The following is a 17,061-nucleotide window of genomic DNA, read 5'->3' on the forward strand; positions in this document are numbered from 1 at the left end:
ATCAGCTGTCTCCCTGCCAGAGGCGTGGCTTCCCTGGCCACAGCCCTTCTGTCCCTGTGTCTGCAGTGGATCCTTCCTGCTCAGAAAGTACCCCTTTGTCTGCCTCTGGCTGATCCCAGGCCCTCGCGGAAATCTGCAGGTTGCAGACTGTGGATCTGAGCTGTGATCAGATTCGGTGGGAAGCCCTGCACCCTGGCACCCTCCCACCCATTACTAGGGGGCTGCCCCTACCCTCCTGCAGTGTCTCATTTGAGCCCCTTCTTGCCTCAGGTTTGGGGCAGATCTTGGCCCTAAGTTGCATGGTCAGAGATTGGGTACTTTCTCCAGGCCCCCCTCTACCCTATATCTGAACTGACTCCTCTTCATAAGAACCTCCCCCTCGAAATTGGCAATGGTATTGGGGTGCAGATCCCGGGCCTTGCTCAGATGCTCTGCTTTGGGCTCCCAGAGTCTCCCCTGCTGGCCAATCCCCAAACCAGTGCCAGTCCTGACCCCATCCCCTGGTGGAGCTAGCACCTGCCGCTGAGTTCTAAGATAGGGGGGAGGGGGACACTGGCTGCCCTGGGGTGAAAGGACTGGGTGGCCTCTGCCAAGGGCAGGAGCTGGGGCCCAAGGGCCCTCCCTGAAGTCTCCGGCTCCCAGCGCCTGGCCGGTCTCACGGGGCCCTCTGTCCGCAGGGGAGGATGAGAAGCTGGCATCCCTGCTGGAGGGGCGCTTCCCTCGGAGCACGTCGATGCAAGACTCTGGGCGCGAGGGCCGTGGCATCCCGCCCCCGCCGCAGACTGCGCCGCCGCCCCCACCCGCGCCCTATTATTTCGACTCAGGGGCGCCCCCTGCCTTCTCGCCGCCGCCCCCGCCAGGCCGGGCTTATGACACGGTGCGCTCCAGCTTCAAACCGGGCCTAGAAGCGCGTCTGGGTGCCGGCGCCGCAGGCCTGTACGAGGCGGGCGCGGCCCTGGGCCAGATGCCCTACCCCGAGCGGCAGAAGCGCGCGCGCTCCATGATCATCCTGCAGGACTCGGCCCCGGAGGCGGGCGACGCTGCTCGGCCCCCGCCCGCGGCCACCCCGCCAGAGCGCCCCAAGCGCCGGCCCCGGCCTCCGGACCCCGACAGCCCCTACGCAAACCTGGGCGCCTTCAGCGCCAGCCTCTTCACACCGTCCAAGCCCCAGCGCCGCAAGAGTCCGCTGGTGAAGCAGCTGCAGGTGGAGGAGGCCCAGGAGCGCGCAGGCCTGGCCGTGGGCAGCCCGGGCCCGGGGGGCGGCACCTTCACGCGCGATCCCTCCCCGACGCACCGCGGGCCTCGGCCTGGTGGCCTCGACTACAGCCCTGGGGACAGCGGGCTGGCATTTGGAGGCCCGGGCCCGGCCAAGGACCGGCGGCTGGAGGAGCGGCGCCGGTCCACCGTGTTCCTGTCGGTGGGCGCCATCGAGGGCAGCCCTCCCAGCGCCGACCTGCCGTCCCTGCAGCCCTCCCATTCCATCGATGAGCGGCTCCTAGGGGCCAGTGCCGCCACCGGCCGTGACCTCCTGCTGCCCTCCCCAGTCTCTGCTTTGAAGCCGTTGGTCAGCGGCCCGAGCCTTGGGCCTTCCGGCTCCACCTTCATCCACCCGCTCACCGGCAAACCCTTGGACCCCAGCTCGCCCCTGGCCCTGGCGCTGGCTGCCCGGGAGCGGGCGCTGGCCTCCCAGACGCCCTCCCGGTCCCCCACACCTGTGCACAGCCCTGATGCCGACCGGGCTGGGCCCCTGTTTGTGGATGTTCAAGCCCGCGACTCGGAGCGAGGAGCCCTGGCCTCCCCGGCCTTCTCCCCCAGGAGCCCCGCCTGGGTTCCTGTGCCTGCCCGCAGGGAGCCCGAGAAGGCCTCCCGAGAGGAGCGGAAGTCACCTGAGGACAAGAAGTCCATGATTCTCAGCGTCCTGGACACGTCCCTGCAGCGGCCCGCCGGCCTCATTGTGGTCCACGCCACCAGCAACGGGCAGGAGCCCAGGGGGCTGGGGGCTGAAGAGGAGCGCGCAGGCACCCCGGAGCTGGCCCCTGCACCCACACAGTCAGCCGTTGTGGCAGAGCCCCTGCCCAGCCCACGGGTGCAGCCCCCTGGCAGTGCCCCAAAAGACCCTGGGCCAGGCCAGGGCAGCTCCGAGGAGGAGCCAGAGCTGGTCTTTACAGTGAACCTGCCTCCCGCCCAGCTGTCCTCTAGCGACGAGGAGACCAGAGAGGAACTGGCTCGTATCGGGCTGGTGCCACCCCCCGAAGAGTTTGCCAATGGGCTCCTTCTGGCCACCCCACTGCCTGGCCCAAGTCCCTCACCCACTACAGTGCCAGGCCCGGCCTCAGGGAAGGCAAGTAGTGAGCTGCCCCCTGCCCCTGAGTCTGCAGCTGACTCTGGAGTGGAGGAGGTGGACACACGCAGTTCCAGCGACCCCCACCTGGAGACCACAAGCACCATCTCCACAGTGTCCAGCATGTCCACTCTGAGCTCCGAGAGCGGGGAGCTCACCGACACCCACACCTCCTTCGCTGATGGACACACTTTTCTACTCGAGAAGCCACCAGTGCCTCCCAAGCCCAAGCTCAAGTCCCCGCTGGGGAAGGGGCCGGTGACCTTCAGGGACCCTCTACTGAAGCAGTCCTCGGACAGTGAGCTCATGGCCCAGCAGCACCTTGCCGCCTCCGCCGGGCTGGCCTCTGCTGCTGGGCCTGCTCGCCCTCGCTACCTCTTCCAGAGAAGGTCCAAGCTGTGGGGGGACCCCCTGGAGAGCCGGGGGCTCCCTGGGCCTGAAGACGACAAACCAACTGTGATAAGTGAGCTCAGCTCCCGCCTGCAGCAGCTGAACAAAGACACACGCTCCCTGGGGGAGGAGCCAGCCAGTGGCCTAGGCGGCCTGCTGGACCCTTCTAAGAAGTCGCCCATCGCGGCAGCTCGGTGAGCAGGGCAGCTGGGGAGGGTCCTATCCCATGTTCACGGGCCTCCCTGTCTGCCTCTTGTCCATCATGGTTCCCTCTGTCCCACCCCTGCCTGTCCTCCGTCTACCTCTCCGTCCTTCATCTGGCCTTGCTTCGTCTGTCTGAGGCAGGAGGCTCGCTCGGGATCTAAAGTGTCAGGGCTGCTGCTCTCCCCACCCTTTTGGAGCGAGTGGGAGCAGAGTAACTGATGGAGGTCCAGCTGCGGGTGAGCCCCCGCTCCACAGCTCTCCTGGAGGCTCCCTCCTCGAGTTCCTGCAGCTCTTCCCCACTCTGGACCAAAGCTGCTCTGCCATTAAGGGGCATCTGTGGCCCAGTCCAGAGTCGCATCTCCCTGCCCTGCTATTTGGCTTTCCTATGGCTCTGAGTCCTACCCCCTGTGGCCACATGGCTGCCATGTGGCCAGGACCACCTTCCTGTAGCTTGTGTCTTGCCCCATGTCCTTTTTGGGAGCCCAATACCAACTTTTTATTTTCTGTCCCAGAAACATTTCTGTCTCTCAGCACCAGCTCAGAGTCTCTTAGACAGACTTGAAGGTGCATGGAGAAACCACCCTTAGATGGAAGCCACTCCATCTCCCTGCTTCCTTCATCTGGCCTCAAGCCTTCTCTGACCTTCCTCGTCCCTCCCTCTTACTTTCCCACCTCCTGCCCAAGGTGGGAACTTGAAGGGGCAACACTGTGCCCTGGTTGGGCTTTGTCCCCATGGTGACCCCTGTGGCTCGTGGGTACTGATCTGAGGCAAAGCTGGTCACTGGTTGACCCTTCTTTGCCCTCAAGTGCTCCCCCTTCTTGTTACAGTGACCATTGTAGCCAGCCCTTTCCTGTCCACTTGGAAGGCAGAGTTCACGAAGCAGTGAGGGTTCAGATGTCACTCACAAGGGCTGTCTTATCTGCCTTCTTCCAATTCAGGATTCAAAAGATAAGTGGGAGCTTGGGAAGCTCCCAGTGCCTGGCGGAGGTCCAGGAGTGTGGCTCTGCTCCTTTCACCCAGGGGCTTGCTCTGGGACCCTCTTTCCTTTTCCATCTCCCAGTGGCATGTGAAAGCCCCTTTCCTGGCCGGGCCGTGTTGAAAGTGCCCTCAGAACAGGCATTGTGAACATGGCCAGTGTCCAACTGGGATGAGCAGCTAGGGTGCTAGGCCTCTGCAGTCCCAGGACTTGGATGTGTGGGCTTCCCTGACCAGCCTCAAACCCCGCCCCCCCATCCTCTCTGCTTCTCCCTCTGTACCCCTTGGTCCCGATCAAAACCATTTAAAGTGGGTAGCACAGTGCCTGGTATAGTGCAGACCCTCAATAAACATTTGCTAAACAGATGAAAGAATGAAGCCTAATGCAAGTTCTGTCTTTTGTGCTTTGAGATCTAGGGAGGTGGCTCAGGACAAACCCCACAGGACAGATGTGTGGCTCAGGTTTACTGGTTGTCGAGCCCAGATCTTGTCATTGGCTGTGCTGGCTCCCATGGGACAGCTGGGGCTGTCACAGCACAGAGGGGGAGGGATTGCTCAGCTGGCCTCTTCCTACTTGCCCCTCTCTGAACTCATCATCCCACAGGTCATCCCCAGTGTTTTGCTCCTGTCAGCATTAGGGGCCATTATCCCCTGGCTCTGGGTTATGCCAGGACCCTGTGCTCATTTCATTTCTCAGACGAGGGGTCGAGAAGCACGTTCTTTGCATCCCATCTGTTCCTTCACTCAGTAGTTCCTGTAGAATTCCAGCTTCTGATTCATTTCCCATGGTTTCTTGCTCTTCCCTGAGCCCGTCACTGGGGCCAGGGAGACACGGCTGTCATAGGCCAGGCTTGTCCCGGAAGCCTGGGCATGGGGTCTGCCCAGTTAGTGAGCTGGCACTAGGAGGGACAGACAGAGGGAGGTTCTCCAGGGAAAGTCAGGTGCTGTTACCAGAGGTACAGGTGCTAGACAGCCTAAAACAACAGACATCCTTGTGACATGACCCTCTCCAACTTCGGTAACTCACTTTATTGCCTGACATCAACTTTGGGGTCGTGTGGCCCTGGATTTCAACCCTCAGCCGGTCGCATCTGAGCGCTGTCATCTTGGACAAGTCACTTAGACATTGTGAACCTCGGCGCCTCGCCTGTGCAATGGTGGGGGTGGCAGGCAATGCTGCCTGTGAAGCTCAACACCCAGGGCTGCAGCGTGGCAGGCTCTCATGGCTCTGCTGTCATTGGCACGCAGCGAGCAGCCAGGCTAACTTTTGAGTCCTTGTGGGGAAATGCATGTTGAGCGTGACCCGAGAGGATGTCATGCCGTTTCCGTTCAAGCTTGCAGCCACTCTGCTACCAGAGAACAGATGTTCTGAAGAATCCATTCCAGCAGGAGGTGGCTGCATCTGTCTGACCTGGGTCCTGCTCTCTGTCCACCATTGGGAGCCTCTGTTCCCAAGACCCTCCTGGTGACAGACTTGGGGTTTTTGCACAATCATCTCACACAGAAGCGCATGCATCCATTCTGTGATCGGCACTGTTTATCAGGAGTATGTAACCAATGCACACGTGCTCTGAAATCACTGCACTCAATCCCACTCAGTGCCCCAAATCTGCCAGGTGCCTGAAATTGCCTCTCCCCCGTATCTCCCTGGGCTCCTGCTCACACTTCCTCCCTCTCCCTTTGCTCCCCTTTCTGCCCTCGGAGCAGAGTGCCGTGTACCATGTGCCATGTGCACAGGGCAATGTGGTACATGGGATCATGCTCCCTGTGGCTGGCAGTGTGTGGGTCCCATCGGGGCTGCTCTTGTCCTATAGCCAGTGGTGGCCAGAGTCTGGCAGTCATTTCTCATTCAGTGACGACCCTTCTGCTGGTCCTGCCTTGGAGACAAATGTCCAGGGAGACACTCTCCTTCCCAGGACTGTTCCTGGTAGAGGCCACAGGCACTGGCCATACATCACACTTCTGCTCTGTCCTCACCTCTGTCCTCACCTGTCAGACACACCCCTCTCTGCCCACCTTTCCTGCTCAGTGGGTGACTCAGTCCAGGCTCTGATGTCCTTTAGCCACAAGATACTCTGTGGCCTGAGATCTTTCTGGGCGAGTTCAGCCGCCCTATGTGTCATGGATCTGAAGCTTGGTAACTCGTGGAAACGATCAACTCCCATCAGCTGGGGGCATTCTTTGTTTTTTGGGTGAAGATAGAGGATGCAGCTGCTAGGTACTGCCTGGGAGGTTCAGGACCCTTGGGTTGGGGGACATTGATATCAGGCCATCCACCTGCTCTGTGAGCCCAGCTTTGGGTCTAGTCTGGGAGTCTGCTCAGAACCCACATTGTCTCTTAGGCCCCATATGCCTGAGATCCATTTGTCTTACAGGCTCTGTGGTCAGATCCGACCCCACAAGTGGGATGGGGTCCATAGCATCTCTGAGCCCCACGGCAACACTCAGTTCTGCTGTGGCTATTTTACAGCTGTATGGCCCTCACATCCGGTTTTATAGGGGACAGTTTGTAGTGACATAGCTTGGGGAACACCAAGTTAAAAGGTTTCTCTCCTGCAGTACTTAGTGCCTTTGATGTGCTGTAGTTTCATGCCTGTCAGCTTCTTCAGTAGACCACTAGTTAGTGCTTCACAAAAGTTCCTGTGATGCCCAAGAAACCCTTTCCTTCTGAGCCCCATCCTGCTCACACGTGTGACAGGGATCTGGAGGAAACCCCATGTGATTGCAAGGCTAGTTCTTCTGAAATCTGAACAGACACCTGCTGTGTGCTGGTTGGAGTGGGGGTGCTGGGGCCAAGGCACTGGCCATACATCACACTTCTGCTCTGTCCTCACCTGTCAGGCACACCCCTTCTGCTCTGGATATCCTTGTAGGTGATAGGAGGTTGGGACACATCCAGTGTCCCCAGGAGACGTGATGGGGGATTGGGAAGGTGCTGCAGATGAGGGGGTGTAGGGATGTTTGTACAGTAGCATGTCAGGGTTGAAGTCAGCAGGGTTGGGCACTGTCACTGGAGTGAGTGGAGCTTACAAGCCTGTGTCTAGTTCTGTGCTCCTGTTCAGGCTTATCTCCCTAAATGAGGCTCCCACACGACAGAGGCCTCAGGCAGAGGCCAGGCCAGAGTGTGGATGTGTTCTGACCTGTTGACACCAACGGCCCACAGTAGTCAAGCCTGGGAATCACGTTATTTTTGTTTGGTGTCACTTTCTCTGCATCTGTGTTCTTGGATTCGTGTTAGGTACCGCGAATTCAGGGAAGCTGCGAGGAAGTGAGATGCAAGGTCCTGCGTGACACCTTGGTTTCTCAGGTGTCTGGGGCCAAGGAGCAGGGCTAGGTTACTGCTGGGAGCTGGGCTCTGTCAGCTACGAGGCTGAAATCCTGGGGACACCAGTGGTGGCTATAGGCCCCTGGTAAGGGGAGGACTGGTTGGAGAAGAGCATATTTGGATACCCAGACTGGCCAGGCTGCCTGTGTGGCCTTCTTGGGCACACTGGCTGTAGCAAAAATGGGGGAGAAAGTGCCAACTAAAAGGGCAGCTTGGGAAACCCAAGTAGGAGGAAGAGTAGTGGGAAGGGCACCGTGAAAAGTAGCAGGTGCACAGTTCAGCAAGTGCTCCTGCTGGCAGCCTGGCCAGACCTCACTGGCTGAGGTGTCATGAGGCAGGACAGTACAAGATTCAGACGCTGGGAGAGAAGCTGAGAGTCTGGCTGAGCCGCCTGGAGGAGGGCTGCCAAGGCGTCTGAGAGATGGGACTGTGTGTTAGAGGATGGGAGGCTGGCAGGTGCTGTGGCATAGTCATCTGTGGTTGGAGCTTCGCTGGGGGGCAGTCAGACAGCTGAGAGGGGTGATGGACAGTGATGGTGTGCAGACACGGCTGGGACTCCTGTCCTGAGGACGATGTGGGCAGTTCCCTGTCCCCAACAGGAAAGGAAGGAGAAGCAGACACCTGGGCGGTGATGCCCCAGCCACTCCTGCTGTGCCCTGGACTATTCCCTAGGCTCCTCTAGGCCTCCTGCCTCAAGATGCTCTGGGTGCCTTAGGCATGTGCTGGCCCTCTCCCTCTACTCTAGCCTGGTGGCACATGACCCACCCTCACTCCAGGCCTCCGGCTCACCTGTCAGGCAGGAGGCTTCAGCACAGTCCACACAGACCATCTTTGCAGCTTGGCTGTGATCCTGCCAAGTCGTCATCATACTTCTGTCCCAGGCTAGGGTTGCTGTGTGGGGGTGCCTGTGTTGGGCCCAATCCCACAGGCCACTTAGCATCTTCCCAGCACTGCCCCTCCCTAGTGGTCAATACCCCCAACACCCACCACCTCCTTGCAGTGCCCTCTTGGCTATTATTCTTGCCTCAGCCATTCCACAGTGCCATGGAGGTCAGGTGTGGTCAGGCAGGGACTTCTGGTTGGCGTCTGTTCCCTGGGCCCATCCCAGATGCCCTTGGAGCTCCTCTCTGCTGGGGTAGAGGACATGGTTTGGCCTCTTCAAGAGGCTCTGCTCTGGGTCAAAGGAGTCGGGAGGAGATGGTAGGGAAAGAGGCTGAGGAGAGAGGGCCAGTGGAAGGAGGGACAAAACTAGGTCTCCAGGGAGAGGCTGCCCTGCTCAGGTGGGAGATGAAAAGACAAAACCTGCTTTAAGGAGAGGTTGGATGCTGAGAGCACTCCATGCTGTGCGATGGGTGCCAGTTCAGACGGCACGAGATGGGTGGGGGAGCCGAGGGGATTCCTTAGCAAGGCAGAGGCAGGGAGAGGCAGGTGGGATGGGAGCAGAGTCAAGTGTGAGGGTCCATGAGACATCAGGTAGCAGAAGCCTGTTGATCACTTGCTGTACTCGGGACTGGAGCCTGGCTGGGGGTGATCATTACAGCCTGTGGGTGGGACTCTCTGGTCTGTACCTCACAAACCAGAGAACAGATTCCAGGCAAACCAGGAGCCAGCCAGATCTGCCCCGGTCTGGTCTCCCTCCATACCCCAGCAGCTTCAGATTTGCCCCCTCCCCCCATCACACCTGGGCCCACTGCACTGGAGTTCCTCCCTCACTGGGTGTCCGGCCAGGGGTCCCTGCCCCTGGCTGCCCTGACTGTGGTCGTGACTGTGGGCCGCGCGCCTGCTGTGTGGGCCGGGCTGCTAACACTCTCTCTCATTGCTCTCTCCTGCCCATCTGCATGTGGCTGCTCTGTCTAGCTGCGCGGTGGTCCTGAGCACCGGCTGTGTAAGTGAGCATGCTCATCCCATGCCTCTGTCCATGCGCTGCACCTGGCCGCTGGGTCTCCGCTCTGCTCTGCTTCTTGGGGCTCCAGGGCTCCTGGCAGTCTCCTGAGGCTTCTGGCCACACTAGGGGATGGAAGGGGGGGTGTCATGGGAGGGGCTTTTTTTGGAGGAGTCCCCAGGCAGGCTTCCCGCCACGGCCACTCTGGTGGGGGACTGGAGGGTCCTGCCAGATGCTGTTGGGAAATGAGGTACCATCTGTCGACAGTGTGTGTGGGTGTGGGTGTGTGCGTGTGCATGCCCGCCCACATGTGCTGCATCTCTGTCACGAGCAGGTCCCTGCCACTGCTGCTGCATGTCTGTGACACATGTGGATGCTGTTGCTACTGCCGTGTGCAGGCCTGTGCAGGGAGACGGTGTCATTGTGTCGCTGCCTCAGGCCTGCCCTGCACGTGCTGCTTGTCCGCGTGGTCTGTCTGGTGTCATGGGCTTGTTCACAGCCAGCCTTTCTCACGACGCAGCTCCCTGCAGCCAGCCCAGGCTGCTCTGGGTCTCCTGAGAGCAGAGCTGTATGGGGACTGGGGAGGATTCTGCCAGAGCCTCCCCCTCCAGGGCCGGGTGGATGGGCAGCAGCCCTTTGCCAGGAGAGGCTGTCTTTTCTCCCGTTGGCTGGCGGGTCTTGGAGTCCCTGTGGAATGTAGGGGGCTGCTGCTGGTTTTCTCCCTCATCATTCCACTCAGTCCAGGGGTCCTCCCCGCACACCAGCATGGCACTGGTTCTCACCTGGGACCCAAACAAATGGCGGGTGAAAAACCATGACCACCCCACCCTCTTGCTTCCTCTGGCCCTAAGTCCCAGCCCCCTCTGAGCATCCTGGCCACTGACCCAGCTCCCCCGAGCCCTCTCTATCCCGCTTGGCGCCCCTCATCTGGCCTTGACCCCTCTCCCTCCGCAGGCTCTTCAGCAGCCTCGGTGAGCTGAGCTCCATCTCAGCGCAGCGCAGCCCTGGGGGCCCGGGCGGCGGGGCCTCCTTCCAGGTGCGGCCCGGCGGCCGCTACCCTCTGGCCCGGCGCGCCCCGAGCCCAGTGAAGCCCGCGTCGCTGGAGCGGGTGGAGGGGCTGGGGGCGGGAGCGGGGGGCGCGGGGCGGCCCTTCAGCCTCACGCCTCCCACCATCCTCAAGTCGTCCAGCCTCTCCATCCCGCACGAGCCCAAGGAGGTGCGCTTCGTGGTGCGCAGCGTGAGCGCGCGCAGCCGCTCGCCCTCGCCCTCGCCGCTGCCCTCGCCCACTCCCGGCCCCGGCCCGGGAGGCCCCGGCCCGCGCAGGCCCTTCCAGCAGAAGCCGCTGCAGCTGTGGAGCAAGTTCGACGTGGGCGACTGGCTGGAGAGCATCCACCTGGGCGAGCACCGCGACCGCTTCGAGGACCACGAGATTGAGGGCGCACACCTGCCGGCCCTCACCAAGGACGACTTCGTGGAGCTGGGCGTCACGCGCGTGGGCCACCGCATGAACATCGAGCGCGCGCTCAGGCAGCTGGAGGGCAGCTGACGCCCCACCCCCTCCATGCGCCGGCCGCGCCCTGCGGGCAGGGCCCCCACCCCCACCCCCACCCCAACCAACCAACCCCGGGCCGCAGGCTCGGCCCCTGCCCCCCACTAAGGCGCCCGGGCCAGGAATGTTGCATGAATCGTCCTGTTTGCCGTGGCTCAGAGACTTGCCCTGTACATTGCTTAGCGCCCTCCCGCGGCCGGCGAGCCCCAACCCAGCACACGGTCAGGAAGTGGGGACGGGAGGGTGGAGCCCGAGGGGTTGGGGTGGGTCTCCAGCCTGACCGGCTCCCACACATCTTCCAGAGGCTGCTCCTAGAGGGGGGACCTAGTCCAGCATGCGAGGGGTCAGGACACACCTTGGTGACTCGGGGGGAGGGGGGAGACATTGGGGTTCTCGGTTGGGGGCCAAGGAGCCCCCCCGTTTTGCATATTTTAATCCACTCTATATTTGGAACGAGAAAAGGAACAAATATCTCTGTCCTTAATAGCTTCCCTTCCTGCCTCCCCTCACCCCCCAGCCTCCTACTGGTTCCCTGTGGCTGTCCAGTCTTCCATCTCTGGCCCCTCACTGCCACTGCCACCCCACGTGGGCGGAGGATGCTCCAGCTGGTCTGGGGTTGGCCAGGGTCCTAGTAGCCGCCCTGGGGCTCTGCCTCGGCCTCCTCCCCTCGCTGAGCTCTAGCGTGCCCGATGACCCTTCGGTGCTGCGTGGAGGAGGGGCAGCAGGCTGCCAGGCCTGCAGGGCACTAGCAAGGTCTGGGGGCCTGGGAGACCCTCGCCAGGGGTGGGGATGGACCCTGGCACCTGCTCCCAGCCATCTCCCTCACGGGGTCCCTCCCCAGGAGGAGTCTAGCCTCCTCCCCACATTGTTGGGCAACTACAGCAAAGAAGCCTCTGCCTCAGACCCCAGTCTCCTGTCCCGCCTGTGTGTGTGCAAGCGTGTGACTGTGTGAAACTGTGGGTTCTACTGAGTGCCTCGGAGCCCCGTGTGTGCCTGAGTGGGGAGCGGGCCCTGAACCAGTGCAAGGGTTTTGGGAGCATGTGCAGGGTGCATGCCTGAAAGCACCCCATCCGCTTCCAAAGAAGGTCCGAGGCCCCCCTGTTCCCTGGGACCTGCGTTTGTCCCACCTGCCCCTCCAGAGTCCTGCCTGGCCTGAGCAGGCTGCCTGGCCAGCTCTGCTACTGGGGGTGCCCCCCAGGGCCCTTGGAGGCAGTGCCCGCCCCCCTACCAGGACTCTGAGGGATCCTAGGGAAACGCCCCTAGAGTCAGGCCACCATAAACCCTGGGGAGAAGCAGAGACCCCCGAGGGCACCCCAGCCCCCCTTACTGTGACTCCCCACACTCAGCAATGACCTGTGGGATGGGGGGCCCTGGGATGTTTTTAAACCTAGGGTTTGGAGTCTGGACTAAGCTCCATCCACGTCACTCACAAGTTTCTGTTTATATTTCTAGCTTTTTTTAATAAAAATAAAAAACCCAGAAAACAGATGTTTTCACAGCCCAGGGGCCTGGCACGCCGGTCTGTGCCCGCCCAACCCCCTCCCGGCCCAGCGGCCTCATTCCCTGGGCAGAGTCACATCCAGCCACCCTTCACTAACAGAACAGATCACACAGCAGCCGTGACTGTAACAGGCTGCCACATACACACTCGGTCTCACACTCACCTGTGGGTTTTTGGTTCCGTTCGATTTGGGTTTTTAACTTTACAGGGTCAGTACCGCTTCACCCTCCTTTTGTATGGAGTTCCATCCAGGGGCTTTCCCCCTGCTCCAGTCCTGAGGCCTCCTGACCCTGATGTTGTGATACACCCCACAGAGATCTATGTTTCTTATATTATTATTATTATTATTGATAATAATTATTATAATATTATTATGTAATAAATTTATAAGAAATGAAACTGTTTCTCAGTTGCCTGTTTGAGGAGATACTGGGAGCACAGACCCTGCTGTCCCTTAGGCCACAGCTGCCCCTCCTCTCCTCCCCCCCAGCTTTGGCATGAGTGTTTAGCCACAGGCACTGATGACTCAGCCCCCTCTTTGAGCCTGTCTCTAGACTAGGGGTGTCGAACTCAATCAGAGAAGGGGCCAAAATCTAAAATCCAGCCTAAATCGTGGGCCGAATGGTTTACTGAACAGTCATAAACTGTCATTGTGATGGAAACGCAGCGGAGTGCAGTGATGACAGCACGGTGCGGGCCACATTGCAAGGCCTGGCGGGATGGATTTGGCCCGCGGGCCTTGTGTTTGACACGTGTGCTCTAGACCGACTTCCATGCCACGGCTCCTTGCATCTCTCTTGAGTCCCACTGGACCTCAGCCTGTGCTCCTGGAAGCTTTCCTCTCTGCTCACTGGCTAGTCCCCAGCTGGAAGTCCGGTTATCCTCTGAGGCCCTGTCTGTCCTCTTTCCCTCCTAGAGCCCAGTTTCTCATTCTGCTGCTCCTGCCTGTCAGTCCTCCCATGTCTGTCCCTGTTGTCCTGCCCCCACGACTGCTGCTAATGTCCAGGTCTCACTTCTCCCTAAGCTGACAGGTAAGCAGCCAGATGCCACAGCCTATGATGTGGCAGGTTCTGTATGGCACCTGTTGGGGGTGGCACCTGTTGGGGGTGGCACTTGGCCAGCCTAATGGGTGGAAGGAGAATGAACAGAGGTGAGTGGGTGGACACTTCCCAGGGTCCAAGGCTGAGAGGGCCAGGCCTGCAGAGCTGATATGCCAGAGAAGTTGGGCACCAGAGAGTTGCAGGAGGGGTTGTGAGTGCAGAGCCTGGCCATACTGTGTGAAGGTGCAGCGTGAACGTGACAATGAGAAACGTCGACCTTGACTCAGGTTCTCACAGAGCCTGGTGAGACTGTTGGGAAATGCCTCCAGGGTTGTGTGCCAGTCGCAGAGTGAGTAAGCGTAGGTGGTGGAGAGAAGCCAGCGGAGAGATGAGGGGCGGACTGTGTATGTCCGCCCGGAGGCAGTGAATGGGCACAGGTGCTTTGGGAGCCAGCAAAGGTCTGGGTGACCTTGTGGGGAAGGCGAGGAAAGCCCTGGTGAGGCAGAGACCGTTGGGAGACTGCTGGGCATTTTGACCTCAAGAGTCTTGCCATCTGTCTAGTAAGCCCCACAATTTCAAATTTTTGGTTTCATTTTCAAGTTAGAAACTGGTCATCATACAGAAGGGCCACGAAGGAAGTCTCAGCGTGGGCTGTAGGGGAGATCCTGAGCCCTGAGCTGCACCTGTAGCTGGTCTCTCTGGGATGGGAGAGCAGTGGAGGGAAGAGCAGGAGCAGAGATGGCATGGCCTTGACTCTGTAAGGGTATGAAGGAGAGGACAAATGGCCCTGCAGGTCAGAAACCACCTGAGGCCTCAGAAGAGAGTCAGAACCTCAAGGTTTGCACCAGGGGACATTCAAGAGGCAGGATGCCTAGCAGCCCCTTCTAGAACCAGGAGTGGGCGTCGCTCTGCAGAGTCAAACAATTATTCTGTGGAATCCAGACGTTGGGTCGTTTAACCCTGTTACTGCATAACCCTCAATGTTTTGAAAAACTAGATCCTGCTCATGTCAAAGTTTATATAAAATGTTTTGATCATATATTTAAATACTTGTAAAGTTGTGATTTACAGAAAAGTGTACATTTTAACATTTAAAATAAATGGTCACATCATTCTGGTAAATTATTCTCATGGATCTAAATACCATATCAATTTCATGCCCATCTCACAAAATCCTGTGAAAACACCTGAATTGGCTTTTCTTTAACAGTCAAAACTGTAATATCACTCTGTGACTTTTTATTGCCATTTCTGTAACTACTAGTGGCCCAGAGCATGAAATTCATACATGGGGTGTGTGTGGTGGGGGGAGGTGTTCCCTCAGCCCAGCCTGTACCCTCTCCAATCAGGGACTCCTCTGGGGATGTCTGACTGGCAGTTGGACATCCCTTTCACAATCTGGGACTGCTGGCTCCTAACCACTCACCTGCTTGCCTGCCCAATTGCCCCTAACTGTCTCTGCCTGACTGCCTAATCTCCTCAAACTGCCCTCCCCCACTGGCCTGATTGACCCTAACTACCTCTGCCTTGGCCCCCACCACTATGGCTTTTTCCTGAAGGAAGTCAGATGTCTGAAAGTTGGCCTGTTGACCCAGTATAATTAGCATATTACCCTTTTATTAGTATAGATATATTATATAGGATAGGATTGCTTAAATGGGGTGAGAGAGAGAGAAGCCTTTTTCAGCAGAAGAAGATGCTCTTGGCAGACAAAAATACATAATTCCCTATATGCACTATACTGTCAAACCAGTCAATAAAAAATTGCCTTCTTACACCTTAAGCAAAACAGCTGTTGCCCTTAAAACCCTTCCTCAGCCCCCATCTTAGGTTCTGCCTTCACAGTTCACCCAGACTTGTTTCTGATTGGTTGGTTTCTATGCCAGTCAGTGTCAAAAGCTCCACTGCCATTTTGTAAGGGCATGAGGATTAATTTGCATGTTACCTCTTTATTATATAGGAGGATATTTTCAAAGATTTTTTGTTGTTGTTGTTGTTACTTGATCAAGCACAATCTTGACACTGATTTGAACTGCAACCTGTTAACACACAGGTTGGTGAAAACTCTTACCTCCTGACCTTCAGATAGAGGAGGTGAGACTGCCTGATGTAGAGGGAAAGAGAGAAAAAATAAAGGAGAAAAGAAAAGATGAAAGAAAGAAAGAAAGAAAGAAAAGAAAGAAAGAAAGAAAGAAAGAAGAAGAAAGAAAGAAAGAAAGAAAGAAAGAAAGAAAGAAAGAAAGAAAGGAAGGAAGAAAGAGAAAGAAAGAAGAAAAAGATAAAGAAAGAGAGAAAGGAAGGAAGAGTGGGAGGGATGAGAAAAAAGAGTGGACTCTTGCAGAGGGGAAATGTGGCCTCCTGATACACCAGTGGAAGACCCACATCCTGTGACACTCATATTTGGGAAGTAAGAGATCCTGTTAGAGAGGTGCCTGAGAGCCCTTGAAGCTTGGTGGGCCCTCTGCATACTCAGGGTGAAAAGAGGGAGACCACCTGACATGCAGGCAGCAGAGATAAAAATCTCATGACACAAAGAGTTGATTATGATTATTGAGACCTGTTATCCTAGGAAATAAGACTTTTGGGAAGAAAGGGAAACAATGCATGTCCAAACTCAAGTGATTTGAGTGATGCATCCTGCTACACTCGTGTGTGAGTGTGTGTGTGTGTGTGTGTGTTTGGGGGGTGTATATGGACAAAGCCGCATCACTTTCTAGGAAACAGAGATGAGATGTTCCAGCCTAGTAATTGGAGAGGAGACTTTCTGACCCTCTGGAGAAAGGATTGGAGATGCTCATCTTGATAAAATGAGATGTCCTGACAAATAGAAGAGTGGACATGTCCAACACTCAGGTAAAGGAGATGAGACTTTAGGACACTCATATAGGGGAGATGAGACATCTTTATAAAAGTGGGGCAGGAGGAAAACCAAGATGGTGGCCTAGGTAAGCGCCTAAACTACCGCCCCCCCACAACAATTTCAAAACAACAATTTAAAGACAGAACAGACATTATCCAAAACCACAGGAAAGCTGGCTGAATGGGAAATCTACAACTAGAAAGAAAGAGAGAGGCTCATGGATAAGACTGTCTCCAATACAGAAGGTATCCCAGCCGAAGCCGGTTTGGCTCAGTGGAAGAGCGTTGGCCTGAGGACTGAAAGGTCCCAGGTTCGATTCCGGTCAAGGGCATGTACATTAGTTGCGGGCACATCCCCAGTGGGGGGGGTGCAGGAGGCAGCTGGTCCATGTATCTCTCTCATTGACGTTTCTAACTCTCTATCCCTCTCAATTCCTCTGTGTAAAATCAATAAAATATATTAGAAAAAAAAAAAGAAGGTATCCCAGCATAGACACAGCTGATACTCACATCCAATTGGCCTGAAGGTCAATTCCTCCCACTGATACCAACAACAATCAAGACTCAACTATAACAAGGCTGTACACACAGTACACAAATGGGAGCACCAAGAGTGTCTACCTCAGGTAACTGGGGAGGATGATCCACAGGCACATGTAAGACACCAAACACACAAAGCCACCCTACCAACTCAGGGAAGCAGTGAAAATGGGAAGACAAGGAAACAGATCTCAAAAATAAATAAATAAATAAATAAATAAATAAATAAATAAATAAATGGAGGAGAACAAAAGACTGGATATAGAGTTCAAAACCATGGTTATAAGGTTTTTCAAGAATTTCCTAGAAAAGGCCAATAAATTTAGTGAGACCCTCGAGGATATGAAAAGGACCAAATAGAAATTAAACATACACTGACTGAAATAAAAAATATTAACAGAGACCCAACAGCAGACTAGAGGAATGCAAGAATCAAGTCAGAGACTTGAAATAC

At 57.0% G+C, this 17,061-nt stretch overlaps 1 protein-coding gene and 1 long non-coding RNA gene across 5 annotated transcripts in view; both read left to right on the forward strand.

Annotated features, from left to right (window-relative positions):
- Positions 1-12,567, forward strand: part of SHANK3 (SH3 and multiple ankyrin repeat domains 3) — a 48,572-nt gene extending 36,005 nt beyond the window's left edge. For 2 of the 4 annotated variants that reach the window (XM_036430149.2, XM_036430148.1), the window contains 2 exons: positions 678-2,925; positions 10,073-12,567. In XM_036430149.2, the coding sequence (XP_036286042.1) occupies positions 678-2,925; positions 10,073-10,664 (2,840 nt within the window). In that variant the 3' untranslated portion in view covers positions 10,665-12,567. Of the gene's footprint in view, positions 1-677; positions 2,926-9,093 lie in introns of all 4 variants that reach the window. The other 2 variants (XM_036430151.2, XM_036430150.2) reach the window with 2 other exon arrangements.
- Positions 12,568-12,578: 11 nt separating this feature from the next.
- On the forward strand, positions 12,579-14,333 carry LOC123652015. The gene is made up of 2 exons (XR_006741037.1): positions 12,579-12,731; positions 12,932-14,333. It is a non-coding gene; the product is annotated as an uncharacterized LOC123652015 (long non-coding RNA).
- The last annotated feature ends 2,728 nt before the right edge of the window (positions 14,334-17,061 follow it).

The sequence above is a fragment of the Pipistrellus kuhlii genome, unplaced genomic scaffold (genome assembly GCF_014108245.1).
Source record: "Pipistrellus kuhlii isolate mPipKuh1 unplaced genomic scaffold, mPipKuh1.p scaffold_m20_p_101, whole genome shotgun sequence".
Taxonomy (NCBI): domain Eukaryota; kingdom Metazoa; phylum Chordata; class Mammalia; order Chiroptera; family Vespertilionidae; genus Pipistrellus; species Pipistrellus kuhlii.